We start from the raw sequence: 26,491 nt of genomic DNA on the forward strand, positions 1-26,491 counted from the left end.
ACCCTCCAAGGCTCGGGGATCATTGTGGAGTCGGTGACAGAAAGAACGTTAGAGCCAAAGGAAGGGGAGGAGAGCTTACAGCGCCATCTTCCAGCTGCAAAGTGGCCTTGACATGCATGACCCCACAGGGGCTGAAGCTGCCTATGGAAACCCTTCGTAACAGGAGGAAAAAAAAAACAAAACAAAACTGGTGACATCAAGATAGAAGAGAGATTCATTGGACAGGAGAAGGGATCCAATGGAGGGGGATTTGGGAAGATGGTAGGAGGGGATTATGACATGTCATATCGTTTACGTTTATGAAGGTTGTCAATAATAAGTTTTGAAAAAAAGAAAATATCAGGGTTGAAGAGATGGCTTAGTGGTTAAGGTGCTTGCCTATTAAAAAAAAAAAGAGAGAGAGAGAGGGCTGGAGAGATGGCTTAGCGGTTAAGCACTTGCCTGTGAAGCCTAAGGACCCTGGTTCCAGGCTCGGTTCCCCAGGTCCCACGTTAGCCAGATGCACAAGGGGGCGCACGCATCTGGAGTTCGTTTGCAGAGGCTGGAAGCCCTGGTGCGCCCATTCTCTTTCCCTCCCTCTATCTGTCTTTCTCTCTGTGTCTGTCACTCTCAAATAAATAAATAAATAAATAATTTTTAAAAAAAGACCCAGGTTTGATTTCCCGTAACCCACGAAAGCCATGTGCATAAAGTAGCACATGTGTCTGGAGTTTGTTTGCAGTGAGTGGCTAGAGACCCTGGTACACCCATTCTCTCTTAAAAAAAGAGAGAGAGAGAGAAAAAAATGTCATAATGAAATGCAATTATTTTAATGCTGGTAAAAAAGTGAAATAAATGGATATGATGTACCTGTCAATTTGGTTTCTAAACATGTGGGTTCGTGCCCACAGCCAGTCCCGAAGGAAAACAGAGAAGCAGACCCAATCAGATTCCTTCAACTCAGTGACTGTGGCCCAGCGCTTAGCCATCACTAAAGAAAAATAATCCAGCACCTAGACAATCCTCTGTAGTGGTCAGGAAGCACTGTTGAAAAGGAGCAAAAATACATGTGGGAGCCAGAGGAAGGGCTGAAGTGCTGTGTAGCTATTTCTTCCAAATTTAAATATTCTCTCAGGGGCTTGAGAGATGGTTCTGGGGTTAAAGGTATATGCTTGCAAAGCCTGATGGCCTGGGTTCAATTCCCCAGTGCCAACATAAAGCCAGATGCACATGCATCTGGAGTCCATTTGCAGTGGCGAGGGATGCTGGTGTACCCATTCTCTCTCTCTCTCTCCCTCCCTCCCTCCCTCTTTCCCTCTGTCTCTCTCTGTGTATGTGTGTGTCTCTTAAATAAATAAATAAAAATAGTTATGGGTTGGAGGGATGGCTTAGTGGTTAAGGCACTTGCCTGCAAAGCCAAGGGACCCAGGTTCGATTACCCAGGACCCACGTTAGCCAGGTGCACAAAGTGGCGCATGCATCTGGAGTTCATTTTCAGTGGCTGGAGGCCCTGGCATGCCCCCACCTTTCTTTCCCTCTCTCCCTCTCTCTCTCTCTCTCTCTCTCTCTCTCTCTCTCTCTCTCTCTCCTTGAAAATGAATTTTTAGGACCCGCAAAGCCAAAGGATCCCGGTTCAACTCTCCAAAAGCCATATGCCCTAAGGGGTATACAGGTGTCTGGAGTTCATTTGCAGTGGTTGGAGGCCCTGGTGTGCCCATTCTCTCTCTCTCTTTCTACCTCTTTCTCTCTCTCAAATAAATAAATAAAATACATATGTTTTTAAAAGAAAATGAATTTTTAATTTAAAGAAAGAAGAATAAAATAAATATCTAACACACGCTACAAGATGAATTAACCTGAAAATATTATTAAACATGAAACAAGATAGGATGTGTTGTAAACATTTTGATGAAGTGCTGAAAATAGGCAACTCCATAGAGAAAGGACATGAATTACAGGTTAGCAAGGATTGTGGGGGCCTTGAGGAGCCCCCGACCGATGAGCAGAGCTTTAGTTCGGACACAATTAGTGGAAGCGTTAGTGACAATTACACCCCAGGTTATAATTCTTGGCATTTATTTGTACCGTTAAACGGTTAAGACGGCACTTCAGTTATAAATCTTTTATAAGTTAAAAGTCTTTAGGGGGCTGGAGAGATGGCTTAGCAGTTAAGGAGTCTGCCTGCAAAGCCAAAGGATCCCGGTTCGATTCTCCTGGACCGATGTAAGTCAGCTGCACAAGGGGGGGCGGGGCGCATGCATCTGGAGTTCCTTTGCAGTGGCTTCAGGGCCTGGCGCACCCATTCCCCCTCCAGGCCCCCCATAAGTAAATAATAAATAAATAAAATAATTTTTTTAAGTCTTTAGGGAAAAGGTAATCTCTAGGGAAGATGTACAGATATGTGTATGTCTCTTCAGACCAGACAGTGTTGTCCACATGCACAGGCAAACCCATGGGGAGCTTTGGGGTAAAGAGACCCAGGGACTCAGAGACAAGAGACAGAGGCAGCCCCAACACACAGGTGCACCCCTCTCCTTTGATACTGGGGAGGCCTGGGGTTCCCCCCTGAGGCTTGCCCATCCTCTTGGGAACAACTCCCGAGCTCTCCCTACACTCACTCTCTAACCCCCCGGGAGCAGCAGTAAATGCCCCGCAGTCTCGGGGGTGGGGGGGCGCCCCCAGCTGGGTCTGGTCCTTGGGTCGCTGTAGTTCTCGTGGCGGTCGCCAGGGGGCGGCATGGAGACAGCGCTCGTCCCGCGGACGTGAACTTGATGGCTTCCCATCCGCGAGCCGAGCGCGCAGAGCCGGGGCTCCCCCGCCACGCTTGCTTTGCCTACCGGTCCCCGCCCGCGTCTCTTGGGGGGCCCAGCATGCTGTTCCACGGCTGCCTGCCTGTTCAAACCCCTTCCTCCTGCCATCCCCGTGGGGGTAGACAGACAGGGTGACCCAGAAAGGCCAGCGCCCAAGGGGGTGGGGGGAGGGGAGTAATGGGGAAGGGGTCCCCTGACCCAAGCTCCCCAGCATGATGGGTCCCCAAGGCCACCCAACTTCCCACTGACCAGAGTCCTCCTCCTCCTCCTCCTCCTTCCGGGACACACCCGGGACGCGGGGCAGCTGTCCCTGTATCAGAGGCCAGGTGGGTGAGACCCCAGTGAGAAGGTGGGCTCTCACCCATCACTCACCTGGGTCCCTTTCCACCCCCTCGCCCAGACATGTCTGTCACCGTCGTGCTGGGAGGCCACCTTCCCTGGGATCCAAAGGGAAATAAATACACCATTGGGGTTAGGGACTGCAAGGGCTCCCTCTTTGGTGGTGACAAGCACCCCCCCCCCCCACAATCAGAGCCCAGCAAAGGTTAGCCCTTAGGTGAGCTGTTCTCTCAAAGTGTGGTATGCAGAGAATTGAAACCTAAGAGAGAGAGAGAGAGAGAGAGAGGGGGGAAGGAGTCAACCTGGAGGAAAGGGAGGGGGGACAGGGAGTTGTCCTGGACGCAGACCCCGCCCCCCGGCCCACGTGATCCTGGGAGGTGTCCCAGGCCCCCGGGAGGAGGCTCAGCTCAAAGGGAGGGAGGACAGCCGAGCTGACCGGATGGTTCAGCTCTTCTCCACCAGGAGGACCGAGCAGGCGGCCGAGGCCATGGAGCCGTGCCCCGTCCCTCTGCAAGGACTTCTGCTCACAGGTGAGCCCCGCTTCCCCCGGGGGGGAGCGGGAGGCCCGAGGGGAGTCCAGAGGCGGAGGTCACCCCTGGGGAGGACAGGACCCTGGGAGAGGGACACGGAGACTTCTGCTCGCAGTCTGAGGGGAGAGGACGGAGGCCCAGCCACAGGAAGCTCTGGCAACTGGAATTGATAAGGGGGGGGGAAAAGAGAAGCTCAGTGGTTCCCAAACTACGTGCTCCCTGGCCACGCTATTCTGGTTGGGGTTTTGCAGCTGTGTCAGGGTGACTCTACAAATGCACATGTAAAATGAGGGCGTTGAGCATTGTCATGAGTCGCCAGCCAGAGAAACCCCCTGGACATGCAGGACCCTGGGAGGAGCTTTCATTCATCCTCAGGTTTACCTGATCCATGTTCCGGAACATAGGACTTCAAAAATAAAAATTAAAAAAAAAAAAAAAGATCAGTCTCGTCCCTGTCCTCACCATGCCTTAGTTCTAATGAACAGAGAAGACAGACCAGCAGGGATGCCTACAAGGTGAGGTCAGGACTTGACAGTAACCGTGGACTGAAGGGAACCCCAAACCCCTAAACACTGAGTGTAAGACCTGACAGGGGCTGGTGAGATGGCTTAGCGGTTAAGCACTTGCCTGTGAAGCCTAGGAACCCCGGTTCGAGGCTCGATTCCCCAGGACCCGCGTCAGCCAGATGCACAAGGGGGGAGGCGCACGCGTCTGGAGTTCGTTTGCAGTGGCTGGAGGCCCTGGCGCGCCCATTCTCTCTCTGCCTCTTTCTCTGTCACTCTCAAATAAATAAATAAAAATAAACAAAAAAAATTTTTTTTAAAAAAAGGAGGTCCACACAGAGGAAGTGACAAGTTCAGGGGGCACTGAGAAAATGGAGGTCATGATACAAGTACACCACACACACACACACACACACACACACACACACTATGCACACCAAGGCTAAAGGAAGAACACACTTGCTCAGGACCCAAGGCCACAAATTCCCATCAAAAGCCAAGCTCTCCATATTGATGGACCTCTCTCTCTCTCTCCTAGCCTCACTTCTAACCTTCTGGAATGTGGCGGCCACTGCCCAGCTCACTGTTGAAGCTGTACCGCCCAATGCGGTTGAGGGACAGGATGCTCTTCTACCTGCCCACAGCGAGGGACAGAAGTTTTATGGCTACATCTGGTACAAAGGGAGCCAGGTGCATGAAAGCCACCTGATTATACGGCATATAATATCCACGAACATAACAGTGACGGGCCCCGCATACACCGGGCGAGAGACCGTGTACCCCAATGGATCCCTGCTGCTGCAGAATCTCACCCTGAACGACTCGGGAGTCTACACCCTCCAAAAAGTGGATGAGGTGCTTCAAAGTCAGAACGTGGTTGTGAAACTCAGCGTATACCGTGAGTGATTCTCTGTGACTTCTGGGTGCAGGGTGGGGCTAATTTCACACACACACACACACACACACACACACACACACGACTATCATGCCTGGTCAGTGCCTGTCTCCCCTCTGCACTGTGGCCCTGATTGGGATCTGAGCACTTCCAGGACAAAGCAGTCGAAGACAGACTGTGACTGACCTGAATCCACCTGCAGGGGGAAGGACGGGTCCGGGGGTGTGGGGGGGGAATAACTGAGCCCCCCAGGCCCCGCCCCTTCCTCGTGAACCTGAGGAACCCCCTGAGGCTCAGACAGGGCCCCACCCAGGGGATCATGGGACGCTCACAGAGGAGCCATACACTTAGGAAACCGTGGTTTGCAGACCTCTGTCCCAGGCTCGTACTCCAGGTGGCTCTAGGGAGCTTGGAGCCAGCATTAGAATTTGACTTCCTCCTGGGGACTAATATATAGCAACGATTTTCGTACTATTTGACTCTCATAGCTCCTGGCACCAACCCCTAGTACAGAGCTCCTAGAGCTATACCTGGGCAAGGACATCGGGGCAACTCCTAACATACCTGGACAGGTGCCCGAGGCCATTCGTCAACTGCTATGATGATCTACTGATTTTTTTTTTTTTTTAAAATAGGGTTTCACTTTATCCCAGGCTGACCTAGAACTCACTCTATAACTGAGGCTGGGTTTGAGCTCGTGACAATCCTCCTACGTCAGCCTCATGAGTGGTGAGATGATAGGCGTATTGAACCACCACAGCCGGCTTTTGAGTGTGCACAGGAAGGGTAGCCTTTCCAAGGAGAGGAACTGAGGGGAGAGATACTACTCCTGTGAGTGAGCTGTGGGGTTCCAACCCCGGGAATTCTCTCTTGGAAACAAATGGTCACAGACAATATTAATTTGGGCAGTTCCTCTGTCCCAGTGTCTGGTCACTCTGGGTATTCTAAGGTGAATTTACAGGCAATATGGCAAGCCAGGTGTCATTTATCATTCGTCCTTATTAAAATAAACCCAAGGGCTAGAGAGATGGCTCAGCAGTTAAGACACGTGCCTGAAAAGCCTAAGGACCTAGGTTCAACTCCCCACGACCCACATAAACCAGATGCATGAGGTGGCACACGCATCTGGAGTTCATTTGCAGTGGCTAGAGGCCCTGGTGCACCCATTCTCTCTCTCTTTCTCTCCCTTGTTCTCTCAAATAAATAAATAAAATAAATTTTAAAAAAGGAAAAAGGAAACAGGCACAAGGGATTACAGTTGTGGAATCAGTCTCCCAGTCCATGTGTGGCAGAACAGAGACCTGAGATGTCTGTCTACAGCTATACCCTTGACCTGTCTCTGCCCTGGGGGTTTTGTTAGGTTTTCTGTGACCCAGAGGCAAGCTGTCGCTTCAAGGCAGCTGGGGTGGGTGGGAGAGACACTTGTGGACTGGAGAGCAGGACCAAATGGACAAGTCCTCAGCTCTTGCTTTGTGACTAAATGAACGGTGTCCACATGGCATCCGAGTCTCCAGGCTTAGATGGGGACCTACGCCCATCCTCACTGGACCTGTGCTCATGTGTTCCTGGTGAGCCAGGTGTTGCTCCCACTGGAGGATCAAGGACAGGATTGCTCTTCCTCCTTGCTAAGACCCTGCCGCCAGAACTGGGCCCACCGTGTGGCTAATCTTCCATAGATTTGTGATGGAGGGAAGGGACCAGTGGAGAATGAATGAATGACCAGATGAATGAATGGACAGACAGGTGGATGGATGGATGGATGGATGGATGGATGGATGAGAAAACTATATATAACCTCTTAAGAGAATGTAGGGGCTAGGGGGATGGTTCAGTGGTTAAAGACTTTTGCTTGCAAAGCCTGGGAGCCTGCGTTTGATTCCCCAGTGCCCGTGTAAAACACAAAGTGGTGCTTGTTTCTGGAGTCCGTTTGGATTGGCAGGAGGCTCTGTTGTGCCCATTCTCTCACTCCCTCCCTCTTTCTCTCTTGAGTAAATAATTTTAAAAGAGAGAAGGGGGCCTGGAGAGATTGCTTAGCAGTTAAGGCACTTGCCTGCAGAGCCTAAGGACCTGGGTTTGATGCCCCAGGACACCTATGTAAACCAGATGCACAAAGTGGCACAGGCATCTGGAAGTTGTTTGCAGTGGCTGGAGGCCCTGGCCCACCCATTCTCTCTCTATCTGCCTCTCTCTCTCACGCACACACAAATAAGTAAATAAAAATATTTTAAAGAGAGAGAGAGTGTGTAGATTGCAGCCAAAGTTCTAGAGGCTCTGGTCACTTCTATTCCCTGTCCCTCCTGGGGGCTGAGGTCGTTGTTCCTTCCCGCTGACCACCCGGTCCTAAGGTCATGCCTGTATCCGCACCACACGATGACCCTGGGCTTTCTGGACTAGGGGAGAGATTTTAGGGTTGCCCTGGTTGACTTCTGAGGAAATCACAAGAAGTTTGGTTCCTGGAGGGACTGTGGCATTCACACGAACACATGCGGGCGTCTCTCTCTAATGCTCTTCCTTTCTCTCTTCCCTCCTGCAAGGCACCCATGTGCCTGCCTGGCCTGGCTGGATTTCCCTTTACTTCTCTCACACTTGCAGCTATCTGTCCCGTTTCTTTCCTGGGGTGCAGGTAACCACCAAGCTCCCCCCCACACCTGCCATCAAGAGCCTCCACTATGCCCCGGTCTAGGGCTCTTTCCTCTGGTGACGTTGGCATGTGGGACAAGAAGCAAGCACAAGGCTTTCCCGACTCCCCGGGGATCCCCGACAGGAGGACAGGGCTGCCTGCCTCGGGCTCCTTCACAACTCCATCCTGGTCCCGGTGGGGGCACATGTTCCTCTGATCCCCGTGGGGGCAATGAAAAAGGGGGAGGCTGGCCGGCCCTGCCAGTGCCGTCTGATGGGCCCAGAGCCCAGTCCACAATGCACCTTGTGTCCTAATGTTGAGACATGGCCACCAGCAAGCCCTCTCTCTCTCTTCTCTCGGTGAGATGGGCGAGACGCTGCCATTACAGGTTAGACTCTGCCCTATTGGACAGAATGGAAAGGAAACTACAGTTGGGACCGCTGGGGTCAAAGGAAAGGGAGGAAGAGTGCCTCATTGTCTTGTGTTGCTGGATCGCTCCCAGCTTTGCCCGACTACACAGTGATTCTGACGTCACCTTCCTGGGAAGTGACTCAGGTGGTGCATCACACCTCTCAAGGTGTGGGGGATCATTCCTCCCTTGTGAAGTAGAATCAATCTTATTTTTGTTTTACCATTTCATTTATTATTTATTCATTAGACACAGAGAGAGGGAGAGAGAGAGAGAGACAGAGAGTGAGTGAGAATGGGCGCACCAGGGTCTCCAGCCACTGCAAATGAACTCCAGACGCGTGTGCCACCGTGTGTATCTGGCTAATGTGGGACCTGGAGAATCAAACCTGGGTCCTTGGGCTTTGCAGGCAAGCACCTTAACTGCTAAGCCAACTCTCCAGCCCTCAATTTTATTTTTTTTGTTTGTTTGTTTGTTTTGGTTTTATGATGTAGAGCTCCCTACAGCCCACTTGGTAGTTTTAGGGTGGCCTGGAACTCATGGTGACCCTCCTACCTCAGCCTCCCAAGTGCTGGGATTTGTGAGATAGAAACCCCTCCAGTTTCCTCAATTACTAGATAATCCAGGTGTGGTGGTGCGCGCCTTGAATCTCAGCACTTGCGAGGCAGAGGTAGGAGGATCGCTGTGAGTTTGAGGCCAGCCTGGGGTCACAGAGTGAGTTCTAGGTCAGCCTGGGCTAAAGTAAGACTACTTCCCCCCCCAAAAAAAAAGAACAATTATTGAAAGAAATTAGAAGAGCGTTTTCTTAGTATTGAAGAAATTTACCTTCTCAAATTTATTTTTTTTAAATATTTTTTGTTTATTTATTTATTTATTTATTTATTTGAGAGCAACAGACACAGAGAGAAAGACAGATAGAGGGAGAGAGAGAATGGACGCGCCAGGGCTTCCAGCCTCTGCAAACGAACTCCAGACGCGTGCGCCCCCTTGTGCATCTGGCTAACGTGGGACCTGGGGAACCGAGCCTCGAACCGGGGTCCTTAGGCTTCACAGGCGAGCGCTTAACCGCTAAGCCATCTCTCCAGCCCTTCAAATTTCTTTTATCTTTTAAGATACTTTTGTTTTTTAACTGATTTGAAGGAAGGCTGTATGTAATGTATGGGCCTCTTGCCACTGCAAATAAACTCTAGGTACATGGGTAACTTTTTGTACATCTGGCTTTACGTGGGTATTGGGGAATCGAACTTGGCCCAGCAAGCTTTGCAAGCGAGTGCTTTTGACTGCAGAGGCATTTCTCTGGTCCTCCTTCTCAGATTTCTGTCTCAATATGTCTAACACACACTGTGTCCTTTGTGCTCCACCAATTGGGACTGGATTTGAAAACGTCCACCTGCATGTTAGGAAAGACCCCGCCCTCTGTAGTGGGATTAAGAACATTGAAGCCCCAAGCCTGTCCATCCCCTCACTCTGCTAGATCACTTCTTGGATCACGCTCTGTCATCTAAGGGTCTCTGCTTCATGTCAGCCACCAAGCGCCTGAGCAGTACCATCCACCTTACAGCCCCAGCTGACCACTGGGCCAAGTACTGGGCATACTCCTGTGTGATTTCCGTCACACCTCTGGTCTTTAGGACAGTCTGTGGGTTGACACACAATGGGAAGTCCCATGGTGACCCATCTCTAGGACAGCCAAGAAAGCCTCAGAGGACGCACACCCCGGCTGAGCCGTGGAAGTCGGTGCGGCTGGAGGGACTCAGGACCTCAGGTCCCCAGGCCATGCAGGTGGCGGGACAGTGGGGACCAGGAGACCCATGGGGACTCTGAATCTGCATCCCAAGCCTGTCTACAACCTGACGCTGTGGCTCAGGCCGCCCTGGTGCACGTCCACCGCCCTCCCACATCAGCCCAGCTGGCCCCGCGGTTCCAGAAGGCGTGATCACATCCTCAGGCCTCTGCAAGGGATTTAACTTCCTGCCTGGTTGTTTAGGGACCTAGCAGATGGCTGGGAGGTGAGAGGGGCCAACTCTGATGGAAAAAAAGACCTCTGCAGGGATCACAGGTGCCACCCAGGGTCATCTTCTCTCTGTCGTCTATACAGCGCTGCTCCCCAAACCTTCCATCAGAAGCAATAACAGTGACCCTGTGGAGGGTGAGGATTCTGTAGCGTTAACGTGTGAACCTAAGAGTGAAGGAACAACTTACCATTGGAGGGTGAACGGTCAGAACCTTCCAGAGGATGCCAGACTGCAGCTGTCCACAGACAACACGACTCTCATTTTACTTAGCGTCACAAGGAATGACACAGGGCCTTATCAGTGTGAAACCTGGAACCCAGTGTCGGCCAACCGAAGTGACTCAGTCTCTCTCAATGTTCTCTGTGAGTAACTGGTTTTCCTCTATGGCCCCAAGTGTTTTTTGTTTTTTTGTTTTTTTAATACACAGGGTCCAGAGGCCAGGTCACTTAGTCCCTCTCAGGTCCATGATATGAATGAACCCTTCCCCAGCCCCCTGGACACCCTGACCAGCCATGACATCCTGTCCTGCCCCAGGCAGATCTAGCCAGGAGCCAAGGAAACGGGGGAGGGACAGTTAGTTCCCTTCTGAAGAGACTCAAGGTCACCCACCACCTGTGTTGTAGAGAAAGCGATGCCACAGGACATGGAAACGCAGAGGGGTATGGATGGGTAGGACTTTGTGTGTGTGTGCATGCACATGCGCATGTGGCCTCGTCCATGGAGACCGTGCTGGTGAAGTGTGCTATGACCGAGCTAACCACCAGCCCCGCCCGGTTGTGAGCCTTTTTAAAAGCAAGGTTGTGCCGGGCGTGGTGGCCCCACGCCTTTAATCCCAGCACTCGGGAAGCAGAGGTAGGAGGATCGCTGTGAGTTCGAGGCCACCCTGAGGCGACAGAGTGAATTCCAGGTCAGCCTGGGCTAGAGTGAGACCCTACCTTGGAAACCCCCACCCCCATAAAAAAGTAATAATAATAATCAACCAATAAATAAAAGCAACATGGTTCAGTCAGGACTTCTAAAACAGCTTCCTTCTCTATGTGATGACACCCTATGTGACTTTATTCTATTTGCTACAGATGGCCCGGACACCCCCACAATATCCCCCTCAGAATTCTATTTCCAAGCAGGGACTAACCTCAACCTCTCCTGCCAAGCGGCCTCTAACCCACCCTCCCAGTACTCCTGGTTTATCAATGGGATTCCACAGTCCTACTCATCAGAGCTCCTTATCCCCAACATCACTACAAATGATAGTGGAAGTTACTCTTGCTTCGTCAATAATTCTGTCACGGGCCTCAATAGGACCGCAGTCAAGAACATTACCATCCTTGGTAAGTGGATCTTTGGAACGTCGCCAATCAGTTCTGGGGTGCGCCCTGTTGATTTTAGAAATGATTGGGCAGTCAGGCGCGGTGGCGCACGCCTTTCATCCCAGCACTCAGGAGGCAGAGGTAGGAGGATCGCTGTGAGCGCGAGGCTAACCTGAGACTACCGAGTGAATTCCAGGTCAGCCTGGGCTACAGCGAGACCCCACCTAGAAGAAAAAAAAAAAAAAAAAGAGGGGGAGGAATGACCATGGAAGAAGTTCATTCCCAGTCCCTCCCAATCCCAATATTGTCTCCCTAGCCTCCAACTCACCCAGGTCTCGCTCTTGTACACCCCCTCCCCACTGAATCTTGGACTTAAAAAAAAATATTTTATTTATTTATTTGCTTTTGAAAGAGAGAGAGAAAGAGAATGGGTGCACCAGGGCCTGCAGTCCCTGCAAACGAACTCCAGACACATGTGCCCCCTTGTGCATTTGGCTTACGTGGGTCCTGGGGAATCGAACCTGGGTCCTTTGGCTTCGCAGGCAAATGCCTTAACCAGTAAGTCATCTCTCCAGCCCCGTAGCAGCTAATTCTCACTGCTGTAGCACTGCACAGCTTTTGCCGCTCGCTCGTGGAGGCGCACGCCTTTGATCCCAACACACAGGATGGCCGTGAGTTCAAGGCCACCCTGAGACTACATAGTGAATTCCAGGTCAGCCTGGGCTAGAGTTAGACTCTACCTTTAAAAAATAAAAAGCTTGTACTGCTTTTTTATTTATTTATTTTTTTCTCCAAATGAAAGGGGGACCTCCCCACTCTTCAGAACACAGATGGGGAAGGATAGCCCATGACTCAGCTCCTAACTCTTCAGCCAGTTGAGTGGCTGTCTGTGATCTGCCACCATCTGGAGTTGATTGGAGCGGGTGGAACAGGTAGCTTAAAGTCCTGTCCCGAGGCAGGCTGAATCACAAGGCCAATTGATGCCAGAGCTGCCTCTGGGGTCAGGTACAGGGGAATGAGGAAAATCAGCCTGGGGTGACCACCTCTGAGCTGCGTCTCAGCTCGCAAATCCCAGGTAAGTGAGGCTGTAAACTTCATCACATGGGAGAGGAGAAAGAGAGAGAGACAGAGAGAGACTCGTGAAGAAAACAGGGAACCTCACTCAGTAGTCTCTGTGTGGAAGCAAAGCAAATTGTATGCGCCAAAACAAATATTTGTAGGGAGAGTAAAGAGATGCCAGGCTTTTGTTAACAATGTGACCATTTGCCCCTGCAGACTTCTTTCAATGTGATATTTAGTCCATGGGACAGGAAATAAAATCCTCTTGAAACAAACAAACAAAAAATTCTTCAGTTTGGGACTTCTCCTGATACAAAACTCTATCATAAACTGGGTGTGGTGGCACACACCTTTAATCCCAGCACTCAGGAGGCAGAGGTAGGAGGACTGCCGTGAGTTTGAGGCCAGCCTGAGACTACATAGTGAACTCCAGGTCAGCCTGAGCTAGAGTGAGACCCTACCTCAAAAAAAAGAAGAAGAAGAAGAAAAGAAAGAGGAAGGAAAGAAAAGAAAGAGAGAAGGAAAGAAAGAAAGAAAGAAAGAAAGAAAGAAAGAAAGAAAGAAAGAAAGAAAGAAAGAAAGAAAGAAAGAGGGAGGGAGGGAGGGAGGGAGGGAGGGAGGGAGGGAGGGAGGGAGGGAGGGAGGGAGGGAGGGAGGGAGGGAGGGAGGGAGGAAGGAAGGAAGGAAGGAAGGAAGGAAGGAAGGAAGGAAGGAAGGAAGGAAGGAAGGAAGGAAGGACCTCTATCATGAGAACTGGCCAGACCATCTTCATTCCCTGGCAAAATATTCAATGAAAAGGAAACAGCTGCCCTGTAAACGTAAAGCTCTATTCTTGAGGCCCCTGGTCTTGTTTAGCCAAAGAAAGTACTAGCAAAAGGTTATACAAGTCGATGGGAAGTTGACACGTCTCCGTTCTCTGGGAGTTCAGGGGCAGAGTGAGTTCAAGGCCAGCGTGTACTACATAGAGAGTTCCAGACCAGTCTGAACAACATATTGAGACTTCCCTGACACGACCCACTGCCACCCCTCCCCAAAAGAAAGCACCCGTGGGGGGGGGAAAATTCCACCTGATAATGAAGTCGGTGGATACCTTGGCTGAGAAGAGGCTCCTGGCATGGTATGTACCAAGATGTAAAGTCCCGAGTTCTGCTCTGGAGGGGACGCCCTGAGTGACCTGGGCTCAGAGGGAGGTCCGGCGACGTCGTCACAATCAACATCTCGAACCAGAAATGGAGAGGGTCAGGGGCCAAGCTCTGAGCCACCACCTGGCCACACCTCACGCCATCGGCCTCAAGCGTTAGCCTCTCTCATTTGTCCTTCTTCTGTTGTCCACAGAGCCGGTGACGCAGCCCTCCATCCAGACCATCAACAGCACCGTCGCGGAAGATGACTCTGTCACCCTGACCTGCCTCTCAGAGGGTCACGCTGCAGTCTCCATCCGGTGGCTCTTCAATAACGAGGAGCTGCGGCTCACGGACAGGATGAAGCTGACCAGGAACAACAGCGTCCTCACCATTGACCCGGTCTGGAGGGCCGACGCCGGGCTCTATCAGTGTGAGGTGTCCAACCCTGTGAGCTCCAGAAAGAGTGGCCTCTTCCGGCTGGTTGTCCTCTGTGAGTGATCGATCTTTCCTCCCTCCTAGATCTTTAAGTTGTTGGTGGGGAGGGGACAATTTTTTTTCCAACCAATGACTCACAAAAATGGATAGAAGACACAGGGAAGGGCTGGAGAGATTGCTTAGTGGTTAAGGCTCTGGCCTGCGAAGCCTAAGGACCCATGTTCAACTCTCCAGGTCCCACGTAAGCCAGACGCACAAAGGGATGCAAGGTCACACAAGCGTCTGGAGTTCGACTGTAATGGTTGGAGGCCCTGGAGTGCCAATTCTCTCCCTCTCTCACTCTCTTTCTCTCTCTTTCTCTCTAATTAAAAAAAAAAAAGGCACAGAGAGGGCTGGAGAGATGGCTTAGCGGTTAAGGTGTTTGCCTGCAAAGCCAAAGGATCCCAGTTCTATTCCCCAGGACCCATGTGAGCCAGATGCACACGGGGGCACATGGAGTTGGTTTGCAGTGGCTGGAGGCCCTGGTGCACCCATTCTCTCTCTCTCTCAAATAAATAAATAAATATATTTTAAAAATGACTCAGTCCCTTCAAGAATGAGGACTTGAGTTCAAAAAAAAAAGATTCAGAGAAAAGAATATCAACTAAGACTCTGACACTTATGGCATGGTGACACCAGCCTGGAGCCCCAGCACTCAGGAAACTGAGGCAGCAGGATGGCCATGGCTCTGAGGACAGCCTGGAGCTACAGGCTTAGAGATCCTACCTCTACAAAGAAGAAATAAATAACCAGAAGAAAGAAAGAACGGGGTCAACACACACAGTACCTAGAGCGGCAGTGTGGCTCAGTGCTTAGGCTCCGCGTCAAATGTCAAATGGAGTCCACACTCAGTAACCATGGGAAGCTGGCTCCAAGAGCCACCTCAGATACCAAGTCAGTGGATGCTGTCACCGTTTATATATAAATATAAAATTAAAAAAAAAAAAACAGAGCCGAGAGTGGTGGTGCACGCCTTTAATCCCAGCACTCGGGAGGCAGAGGTAGGAGGATCACCGTGAGTTCGAGGCCACCCTGAGACTCCATAGTGAATTCCAGGTCAGCCTGGGCTAGAGTGAGAGCCTACCTCAAAAAAACAAACAAAACAAAAAAAAAACCTACAGTATTTGTATACAACTGCACACATCTTCCCATATTCTTTAACTCATCTTTACCATTATATCTGATATGTAATGCAAAGTAAATACTCTATAACTAGTTACTCTACGGTATTATTTAAGAAATATTGACAAGGGGAAGGTGTGCACATATTTTTTCGACCTAAGCAACTAAAATCCACAGATGCAGAAGGCCAACTCTTATTGAGCTTCTTTTTAAAAAATAATATTTATTTATTCATTTGAAAGAGACAGATATGGGCTGGGGGGGATGGCTTAGCAGTTAAGGTGTTTGCCTGTCAAGCCCAAGGACCCAGGTTCGATTCCTCAGGACCCATGTTAGCCAGGTGCACAAGGGGGCGCACACATCTGGAGTTCGTTTGCAGTGGCTGGAGGCCCTGGCGTGCCCATTCTTTCTCTCTCCCTCTTTCTCTGTCAAATAAATAAATAAAAACAAAATATTTTTTAAAAGAGAGAGAGAGAGGCAAACAGACAGAGTATGGGTGCACCAGGACATCCTGCCACTGCAAACAAACTCCAGACACAAAGGCCACTTTATGCATCGGGCTTTATGTGTGTACTTGGGAATCTAACCCTGGGCCATTAGGCTTTGCAAGCAAGAGCCTTTAACCACTGAGCTCTCCAGCCCTGTGCTGAGTTTTTTATTCTGAATCTGGCATTTACTATGTGGCCTTGGACGAGACTCTTTTTCCGTTAACATTCTTTTTGATGTGCAATTAAAAAAAAAAATATATATATATATATGTGATATATATAACATAATGTACACCATTGGAGGCATTTTGAGTTCATAGGCACCACATACAGTCATAATGTGGGGCAGCCATCTCCACCATCCAGAACTTTTTCATCTTACCACATAACCTTAATATATATATATATATATATATATATATATATATATATATATATATATATATATCACTGCTCTCTTTTCCCACCTCCATGTGCCTGACTAGAAGAACATCCTTCTTATGTCATTTCATGTCATGTCTTCAAGGGTCATCCATGTTGTACAGGATGTCAGTAGGTTACTGTTAATTGTTTTTCTTTATCCACGTGTATGTACACATGTATAAATAGGCATGATGTGTGGGCACCTGCAGGCACAGCTGACCTGGGGTGGTCAGAGGACCACCTCGGAGTGTGTTTCCTTTCCTTCCACCATCTTTGTCGGCTTTGTTTTTTTGAGGTAGGGTCTCACTCTGGCCCAGGCTGACCTGGAACTCACTCTGTAGACCCAGCATGGCCTCAAACTCACGGTGATTCTCCCACTTTTGCCTCCCAAGTGCTGGGATTAAAGGTGTTTGCCACCACTTCTGGCCTACCTTCTTTTATTTATTCGTTTATATATTCATTCACTTATTTATTTATTCATTCATTTATTTATTTATTTATTTACTTACTTACTTATTAGAGATAGAAAGAGAGAGAGAGAGAGAGAGAGAATGGGCACACCAGGGCTTCCAGCTGCTGCAAGCAAACTCCAGACGCATGCGCCCCCTTGTGCATCTGGCTTACGTGGGACCTGGAAAATCAAACGTGGGTACTTAGGCTTCGCAGGCAGGAGCCTTAAATGCCAAGCCATCTCTCCAGCCCCCGCCTTCTTTTGAGGCGGGGTCTTTCTAGGCGTTTTTGTAAGGGCTGCCTGCAAGCAAGCCTTCATATTCGCCTGCCTTCACTTCCCACGCTGAGGTCGGTGCACTGGGGTGACGGGTGTGCGTGTCCCCTGCCTCTGGCTTTGCCACGGGCTCCGAGGAGGAGGGAACTTGGGCCGGCAGGCTTTGCTAGCAAGTGCCTTTAGCCACTGAGTCATTGTCCTTCCGACAATAATAACCCACTGCATGAGCCAGGCGTGGTGGCGCACGCTTTTAATCCCAGCAGTTGGGAGGCAGAGGTAGGAGGATCGCTGTGAGTTCGAGCCCACCCTGAGACTACATAGTGAATTCCAGGTCAGCCTGGGCTAGGGAGACCCTACCTCGAGAAAAATAATAGTAATCCGCTGATGAATACCCCACAATGTGGTGCTTATTCACGCCCCCATGTGTGGGCTTTGGGGTTGTTCTTGTGTTTTGTGAGCACCATTGCCATGAAGACAGGTATGCAAATATTTGCCCGGATCCCTGCCTCCTTCTGGGTACAAAGCCATATGCAGAATTTTTAATTTTTCTTTTATTTTTATTTATTTCTTTGAGAGTTACAGTGTGGCAGACAGCCTCAGGTTCACTGGGATGAACTTCCAGACCAGGCACAGTTATGGAGGAAGGGATATTTATTGAAGCTTACAGATCCACGGGATGTCCCATAAAGGCAGAAGAAGCTGGCCTGCCTTCACAGGACCAGAGAGAAAGAAGCACAAGCCAAAAGTCAAAAGCCACACAGCACAGCACACTTCAGGAACTCTAGCTAGACACACTTTGCATATCTTTAGATTGAAATCTCAAACCCATCACCACACTTTAAGATCCACACAGTGAGACCTCTCCAGTCAGGTGGCTGCAGATGCAAATTACAAACTAATAAAACACTGAATATATTGGGGGCCATATATTCAAACTACCATAGACAGAGAGAGAGAGAGAATAGGCGCACCAGGGCCTCCAGCCACTGCAAACGAACTCCAGATGCACGCGCCACCTTGTGCATCTGGCTTATGTGGGACCTGGGGAATCAAGTCTCGAGCCAGGGTCCTTAGGCTTCACAGGCAAGCGCATAACTGCTAAGCCATCTCTCCAGCCCTGGAATAATTTTTAAAAGTAGTTTATTTGTTAATTCATTTGAGGGGGGGAAAGATAGAGAATGGGCACACCAGAGCCTCCAGACACTGCAAGCGAACTCCAGGCACATGAGGCACTTTGTGCATCGGGCTTTACATGGGTACCAGGGAACTGAATCTGGGTCTTTTAGGTTTGCGGGCAAGTGCCTCATTTGTTCGCTGAACCATCTTTCCAACCCTTGAATAATTTGTTGTGGAGCCATTGCGCCATATTTCACGGCAACTGCCCCATTTTACAGTCCCACCTAGCAGTGCACAAGAGGCCTGATTTCTCCATATCTGCAAAAATACTTGCTTTCTGGGTTTTATTTGGTTTTGATTTTATTTAACTAACTAACTAATTCGGTTGATTGATTGATTGATTGATTGATTGATTTGAGAGAGAGAGAGAATGGCTTCACCAAGGCTTCTTGCCACTGAAAGCAAACTCCAGAAGTTAATGTGAACTTTGGGCATCAGGCTCTACATGGATACTGAAGAATCAAATGCAGGCCGTCAGGGTTTGCAAGCCCTGGTTTTGATTTTAATTCTGGCTTCCTTCATGGATAAGGTGGTATCTTGCTGTGGTTTGGACTTGCATCATTTTCCTAACGTGTGGTTAGTGATTAGTTGAGCATATTGTCCATCTGTGTATCTTTTTGGAAAAAATATCTATTGTGTGTCCTTTTTAAAAAAAAATTTTTTTTTTTGAGGTAGGGTCTTGCTTTTGCCCAGGCTGACCTGGAATTCACTATGTAGACTCAGGGTGGCCTCGAACTCACATTGATCCTCCCACCTCTGCCTCCCGAGTGCTGGGATTAAAGGTGAGCGCAACATCAGGCTCATTATGTTTTAATTGGTTTGTTTGGGACTTTATGGCTGTTGTTGTTGAACTGTACTAGCTCTTTTAAAATTTTTTGTGTATCATTTTTATTTATTTGAGAGCAACAGACAGAGACATAAAGATGCAGAGAGAGAGAGAGAGAGAGAGAGAGAATGGGCGCACCAGGGCCTCCAGCCATTGCAAACATACTCCAGATGCGTGCGCCCCCTTGTGCATCTGGCTAACGTGGGTCCTGGGGAACAGAGCCTCGAACCGGGGTCCTTAGGCTTCACAGGCAAGCGCTTAACTGCTAAGCCATCTCTCCAGCCCTGTAGTAGCTCTTTTAAAACAAAATTACTTATTTGTTTATGAGAGAAGAGAGAATGGGCACACCAGGGCCTCTAGAACTCCAGACACATGGGACGCTCTGTGCACCTGGCTCTACATGTGGGCTGGGGAATCGAACCCAGATTGTGAGGCTTTGCCAGCAAGCGCCTTTAACCACTGAGCCGTCGCCCCAGCCCTGAGCTGTAACAGTTCTTTGCATCCTCTGGACATGAATCTCTTCTCAGATGTACGACTTGCAAACACTTTCTCCCGTTTGGGAGATGGTCTTCTCAGTTTCTCAACTGTATACTTTGCATATTGTTACTAGCAGTTTTTTAAAAAATATTTATTTATTTCAGAAAGAGAGAAAGTGGCAGGTAGAGAAAAAGAGACAAGAGAATGGGCATGCCGGGGCCTCTATAAGCCACTGCAGACAAACACCAGACTCACACACCACTTTGTTCATCTGGCTTTACACGGGTACTGGGGAATTGAACTCAGGTCCTCATGCTTTCGAGATAAGCACTTTACTGACTGAACTACTCTCCCGGCCCCCCGGTAATGTCCTTTGATGTACAGGGGTTTTCAGTTACAATCAAGTCCAACTCATGTTCGTTGTTATTGTTCCCAAGTGTTTGACATCAGAGCTGAGAAATAATTAATAATAATAATAGTAATCACCAAATCCATGCCTTTATCCTAGCCTATCCTCTTTTCTAAATTGTTCGTAGCTCTTAGCTGTTACCCTTCAGCCTTTGATCTATTTGGAGGTAACTTTTGTGATATTTTTTAAAATTTATTTTATTTATTTGAGAGACAAAGAGAGAGGGAGGGAGAGAGAGAGAATGGACGCACCAGGGCCTCCAGCCACTGCAAACAAACTCCAGACGCGTGTGCCACCGTGTGCATCTGGCTAACGTGGGTCCCGGGGAATCAAACTTGGGTCCTTTGGCTTTGCAGGCAAGCACCTTATCCACTAAGCCATCTCTCCCACCCATGGGGCTAACTTTTGTCTGTGATGTTAAGGAGGGCTCCACTTCATTCTTCTGCAGTTTTCTAAACATCCTCTCACCATGAACAAATCAGCACCTCCATCAATGTGATGTGGAGAATGGGGCGGAAGGCAGGCAAATAAAATAGCCAGCTTCTCTTTTTTTTTAATTTTTATTTATTTATTTGAGAGCGACAGACATAGAGAGAAAGACAGTTAGAGGGAGAGAGAGAGAGAATGGGCACGCCAGGGCTTCCAGCCACTGCAAACGAACTCCAGACGCATGCGCCCCCTTGTGCATCTGGTTAACGTGGGACCTGGGGAACCGAGCCTCAAACCGGGGTCCTTAGGCTTCACAGGCAAGTGCTTAACCACTAAGCCATCTCTCCAGCCCAGCCAGCTTCTTTTCTGCTGCTGTTGTCTTTCTCCTTCTTCCTTCCTTCCTTCCTTCCTTCCTTTCTTCCTTCCTTCCTTCCTTCCTTCCCTTCCTTCTTTCTTTCTTTGTGGTAGGGTCTCACTCTAGCCCAGGCTGACCTGGAATTCACTATATAGTCTCAGGGTGGCCTCGAACTCACAGTGATCCTCCTACCTTTGCCTCCAGGGTACTGGGATTAAAGGTGTGCGCTACCACGCCCAGCTCATTTTTCTGTCTCTATTTTTAAAAAAAAAGTCCCTGAGAGGCTGAAGAGATGGCTCAGCTGTTAAGGGCACTTGTATGCAAAGACCTGATGGGCCAGGTTTGATCGCCCAGTACCCATGTAAATGCCAGGTGTGAAGGTTAGCATACCTACAACCCCAGAGCTTGGAAGGCGGAGTCAGGGGAACCCCAGAGCTGGCTGGACTAGCCGCATTGGTGAGCTCTGGGTTCCTATGAGACCCTGACTCAGGAAATAAAGTGGAGAGCCCCAGAGGAAGATACTTGATGTCAACCTCTGCTCTCCACACGCACACACACACACACACACACACACACGTCGCTGGTGGGGAGGGGTGAGGGCTGGGGATATACCTCAGTCAGTATAGTGCTTGCTTTTACAAGTATGAGAACCCAAACTCAATCCTAGAACCCATAAAAAAAAAAAAAAAAGCTGATGTGATGCAATGTCTGGGCCAGGCAGTCTAGCATCATTGGCAAGTTCCAAGCAGTGAGAGACCCTTTCTCAAAGCAGATAGAAACACACCTGAGGTCGTCCTCTGGTCTCCGTACACACACGCGCACACACACGCACACACATGCACATCAAAATAATAATTAATAATAATAGGGCTGGAGAGATGGCTCAGCAGTTAAGCGCTTGCCTATGAAGCCTAAGGAACCCGGTTCGAGGCTCGATTCTCCAGGACCCATGTTAGTCAGATGCACAAGGGTGTGCCCATTCTCTCCCTCTCTCTCTCTCCCTCCCTCGCTCCCTCTCTTGTTCCCTCCCTCTTTCTCTTTTCTCTGTCTGTCGCTCTCAAATAAACAAATAAAAATGAACAAATTTTTTTTTAAATAATAATAATAGGACTGGAGAGATGGCTGAGCCATTAAGGAGCATGCCTGTGAAGCCTGAGGACCCAGGTTCTAGCCTCCAGATCCCACATTAGCCAGATACACATGGTGGCACATGTGTCTGGAGTTTGTTTGCAGTGGCTAGAGGCCCTGGCGTGCCCATTCTCTCTCTCTTTCTCTTTTTCTCTCTTTCTCTGTCTCTAATAAATAAATTAATATAAATAAATCTTGAAAAAAAAAAGAAGTGCAAACTCTTTTAAGAAAATAATAATAAGTCAGTGAGATTTTGATAGGTTTTGGGGTGAATCATTCAGTCACTTTGAGTAATCTTAAAAAGATGGTGGGTTCATGCCTTTAATCCCGGCTGAGGCAAGAGGATCACTGAGCTCAAGGCTAGCCTGGGACTCAGGCCCTATCTCAAAACAAAATGAAACAAAACATGGTCTTCTAGTCCGTGAACATGAGATGTCTTTTCATTTATTTCTGTCTCATTTAATTTTTTTTCTTTCAGCAATGCTCTGTAATTTTCAGGAACACATCTTATAACTCCTCAGTGGAGTTTATTTCTAAGTATTTTATTCTTCTTTTTTTGGTTTTTTGAGGTAGGATCTTACCATAGCCCAGGATGTAGTCCCAGGATGACCTCAAACCCACAGCAATCTTCCTACCTCTACCTCCCAAGCGCTGGGATTAAAGGCGTGTGCCACCACACCCAGCTTAGATGGTTTTTATAAGTGAAATTTTTTTCTTTCTGAACAATATTTTATTTATCCACTTATTTAATTATTTGCAGACAGATAGACAATGGGCCTGCCAGGGCCTCCTGCCACTGCAAACAAACTCTAGATACAGGCATCACTTTGTGCATCTGGCTTTACATGGGTACACTTGGGAATCCACCCCAGGCCATCAAGCCTTGCAAACAAGTGCCTTTAACCTCTGAGCCATCTCCCCAGTCCTTGAAATTTTTTTCTCTTAATTTCCTTTCAGCACGTTCAGTTTTTAGCACACAGAAACACAACTGACCTTTGCAAGTTGGTGCTGTTAGCCTGCAACCCTGTAACTGCTAGGCTTGCACATTAATTTGAACAGGTTTTTATTTTATGGAATCCTTAGGATTTTTTTTCTACACATAAGCTCATGCCATCTGTGAATAGATAACTTCCTTCTGTATAATTTATTTATTTGAGAGAGAGAGAGAGAAAGAAAGGAAAAGAGAGAAAGCGGGCACCAGGGCCTCCAGCCACTGCAAACGAACTTCAGATGCATGCGCCCCCTTGTGCATGTGGCTCTCGTGGGACCTGGGGAATCGAACTTGGGTGCTTAGTCTCCACAGTCAAGCGCCTTAACTGCTAAGCCATTCCCCCAGCCCTCCTTCTGTATGATTGAAATGCCTTTTATTTCTTTGTTTTACTTTTTGTTTGTTTGTTTGTTTTGGTTTTTCAAGGTAGCGTCTCACTCTAGCCCAGGCTGACCTGGAATTTACTCTGTAGTCTCAGGGTGGCCTTAAACTCACAGGGATCCTCCTGCCTCTGCCTCCCGAGTGCTGGGACTAAAGGCGTGTTTTATTTATCTGCTCTGTATAGGTCTTCTATTAGCATATTGATAGGAGGGGCCGCGGCAGGCTTCCTTAGACGGGTCTCCCATTCCCAAGCAAAGCTTGAGTCTTTCCCACTGAGTATGATGTCCCCAGCAAGCTTTCCCTGCCGGATCCTTCTCAGACTCAGGTGATTTCTTCTTGCTCTGTTTTGTGCGGTTCTGTTGTGAGTGGATGCTAAATTCTCCCCCAACATTTTTACCGATTCGATTTCCTGATCCATTACAGAGCTATTTGACTTCGTGTTTCTACATGATTCCGCCCTGGCAGGTCCTGAGTTTCTAAGAACGTGTCCATTTTATCCAGCTAGATCACGGCACTGAGAATTCTTGCCGCACCAAGAATAGATGGCAAGGCTCCCGTTTCATTTTTTAGTTTTAGAAATTTGAATCTTTTCTTTTTTAACTCAGTTAATCTAGGTAAAGGTCATTAGCATTGCTAAGCGAGTTTGAAGGAATGTTCATGAATGTTCTCTACTGTTTTTCTAGTCTCTGTTTTATTTATCTTCACTCTAATATTTTCTAATCTTTATTTCTCTCCTTGTAGCAGTTCTCTTCCTCTCTCTCTCTGTTATGGAATGATGGTTTGATTTTTGGAGACAAGGTCCCACTATGTGGCCCCAGCTGGCCTCAAACTGACAATCCCCCTGCCTCAGCTTCTCAAATGCTGTGATTAAAAGAATATCCAGGGGCTGGAGGGTTGGCTTAGCGGTTAAGGTGTTTGCCTGCAAAGCCAAAGGACCCAGGTTCGATTCCCCAGGACCCACGTTAGCCAGAGTGCACAAGGGGGCGCATACGTCTGGTGTTCTTTCCAGTGGCTAAAAGCCCTGGCGTGCCCATTCTCTACCCCCCAAATCTTACAAATAAATAAAAATAAAACATTAAAAGAATATCCAGGACTGGAGAGATTGCTCAGTGGTTAAGCACTTGCCGGCAAAGCCAAAGGACCCAGGTTCGATTCCCCAGGACCCACGTTAGCCAGACGCACATGGTAGCACCTGGGTCTGGAGTTTGTTTGCAATGGCTGGGGTTGCTGGCACACCCATTCTCTCTCTCTATGTGCCCCCTTGTCTCTCTCTCTTCAGTAAATAAATAAATAAAAATCTTTAAGAAATAAAAAAAAAATTTTTAAAGAATACCCAGAGGCTGGAGAGAGATTTAAAGCCGTTGCTTGCAAAGCCTGATGGCTCAGGTTTGATTCCCCAGTGCCCACGTAAAGCCAGATTCCCAAAGTGCTGGCTGTGTCTGGAGAGCGTTTGCAGAGGGGCAAGGCTCTGGTGTGAACACACTCCCTCTTCTCACTGTCTCTCGTCCTCCCTCCCTCCTTGCAAATAAATACATAAAACCAAATAGAAATCAAATAAAACCAAACATACCCCAGCCACACTCAGCTATCTTTACCTTCAGTCTGTTCCTTTTTATGTCCATAAGTTGTAAACTTAGATTATATATGTCAAGATCGTCCTTTTCAAATGCATCCTATAGTCATAAGACACTTGCAGAAGATCCTCCATCGTCTTTCTTTGAGTCTCGGGTTCCTCGGCTGAAAATCGCAATGAGAGGACCCGCTTCTTGGTCTTGTTTTAAGGGGCTGATTTCTTCCTCAATTAACCCTTCAGCGAAATGCCACACACACGCAGGAGAAATGTTGAAATGTCTCATCAGTGTTGGCTGCCTCTATCGCTGCTGTTCTCGTTTAGTCTTTGAGGTCAGGTAGCCAGACACAGCTCTTACTAGCCACTGTTGTTCAGCACTTCAAGCCTTAGCCTCTCGTCCATGATACTCAAGGCTGTGCGGGCTTGGAACATTCCAGCACTCCCGAAAGGGAGACTGGAGGATTAGCTTTGACTGCTTAGTGAGTTCAAGAGCAGCCTGGGCTCATGGGAAAATTAGGATTGGAGAAATGGCTCAGTGGTTAAAGTACTTGCTTGCAAAGTTTGGGTTGGATTTTCCCAGTGTCCACATAAAACCAGATGCACAAAGTGGCACAGGCAGCTGGAGTTTGTTTGCAGTGGCAGGCGGCCCTGGCGTGCCCATTCTCTCTCTCTCTCTCTCTCTCTTTTTCCATGCAAATAAATAAAAATATGTTGTAAAACTTAAATGACGATGGATATGCCATCTATCTGGTAAGGTTGTTGAGCAGGTTAGATGGGGAACGAGAGAGCATTTTAGCACAGAGCCCGACATATCTCAAGTGCTCCATAGCCCTGGCCAACCTTAGCATTACTGACCAGTCTTGGGGTGACTGGTAAGAGCTGAACGGTCACAACAGAAATAAAGAAGAGACAGTGCTGATGGTACTACACATAGCAACAAGGGGAAGAGAGGAGTCGTTACAAAACGAATGCTCACAATAAAGCTGCTGGTACAAGGTCAGTGAGTTCACATGGTGGCGGTGCAGATTCCACCAGTGGCAGGTTATTAGTTTTCATCCTTTAAAAAAAAGAAGTCATGAAGCCGGGCGTGGTGGCGCACGCCTTTAATCCCAGCACTCGGGAGGCAGAGGTAGGAGGATCGCCGTGAGTTCGAGGCCACCCTGAGACTACATAGTGAATTCCAGGTCAGCCTGTGCTTGAGTGAGACCCTACCTCAAAAAAAAAAAAAAAAAAAAAAAAAAGAAGGAAGAGGAGGAGAAGAAGAAGAAATCATGAGGTGCTGGAGACATGGCTCAGCAGTCAAAGGCACTTGCATGCAAAGTCTGATAGTGCAGGTTCGATTCCCCAGTACCCTTGTAAAGCCAGATGCACAAAGTGCTGCATGCATCTGAAGTTTGTTTGCAGTGGCGAGAGGCCCTGGTGTTCCCATTCTCTCTGCCCACTCTCTCCGCATCTCTCCTTCCAGATAGATAGGTAGGTAGGTAGGTAGGTAGATAGATAGATAGATAGATAGATAGATAGATAGATAGATGATAGATAGATAGATAATACCATGATGGGAATTATATCTTGTTGAGACTTTTTTTTGCAGGGGGGACAAGGCACCTCCTCTGGGAAATAATTTTACCTTCACTCCCTTTCTTTTCTGCCATGACAGTTGACCCAACAAGAAGCCCTGGCCTCTCTGGTGGGGCCATTGCCGGAATCGTGGTTGGATCTGTGGCCGGGGTGACTCTGGCAGCAGCCCTGGCATATTTCCTGTATTTCAGGAAGACCGGCGGGTATGACGATGCCCATCCCCTCCTCCTCTGCTCCAAGACGAACAGCTATGCTTGGGAGCTCGCGGGGGCACCTTGACCTCCACCTCTGGGCTGGATGGCTGCCGCCTCCTTTCTCTCTCCAGCCGCCTGCTTCTGGGCCCTGGTTCC

The 26,491-nt window shown here is 48.7% G+C and overlaps 1 protein-coding gene across 3 annotated transcripts in view; it reads left to right on the forward strand.

Moving 5' to 3' along the window:
• Window positions 1-3,526: 3,526 nt before the first annotated feature.
• The window catches only part of Ceacam1 (CEA cell adhesion molecule 1), a 28,090-nt gene continuing 5,125 nt past the window's right edge, over window positions 3,527-26,491 (forward strand). For 2 of the 3 annotated variants that reach the window (XM_004670324.2, XM_045133800.1), the window contains exons 1-6: window positions 3,527-3,658; window positions 4,700-5,059; window positions 10,184-10,462; window positions 11,177-11,431; window positions 13,805-14,083; window positions 26,221-26,344. In XM_004670324.2, the coding sequence (XP_004670381.2) occupies window positions 3,568-3,658; window positions 4,700-5,059; window positions 10,184-10,462; window positions 11,177-11,431; window positions 13,805-14,083; window positions 26,221-26,344 (1,388 nt within the window). In that variant the 5' untranslated portion in view covers window positions 3,527-3,567. The remainder of the gene's footprint in view (window positions 3,659-4,699; window positions 5,060-10,183; window positions 10,463-11,176; window positions 11,432-13,804; window positions 14,084-26,220; window positions 26,345-26,491) is intronic. The other variant, XM_045133801.1, reaches the window with a different exon arrangement.

This window comes from Jaculus jaculus, chromosome 14, assembly GCF_020740685.1.
Source record: "Jaculus jaculus isolate mJacJac1 chromosome 14, mJacJac1.mat.Y.cur, whole genome shotgun sequence".
Lineage (NCBI taxonomy): Eukaryota > Metazoa > Chordata > Mammalia > Rodentia > Dipodidae > Jaculus > Jaculus jaculus.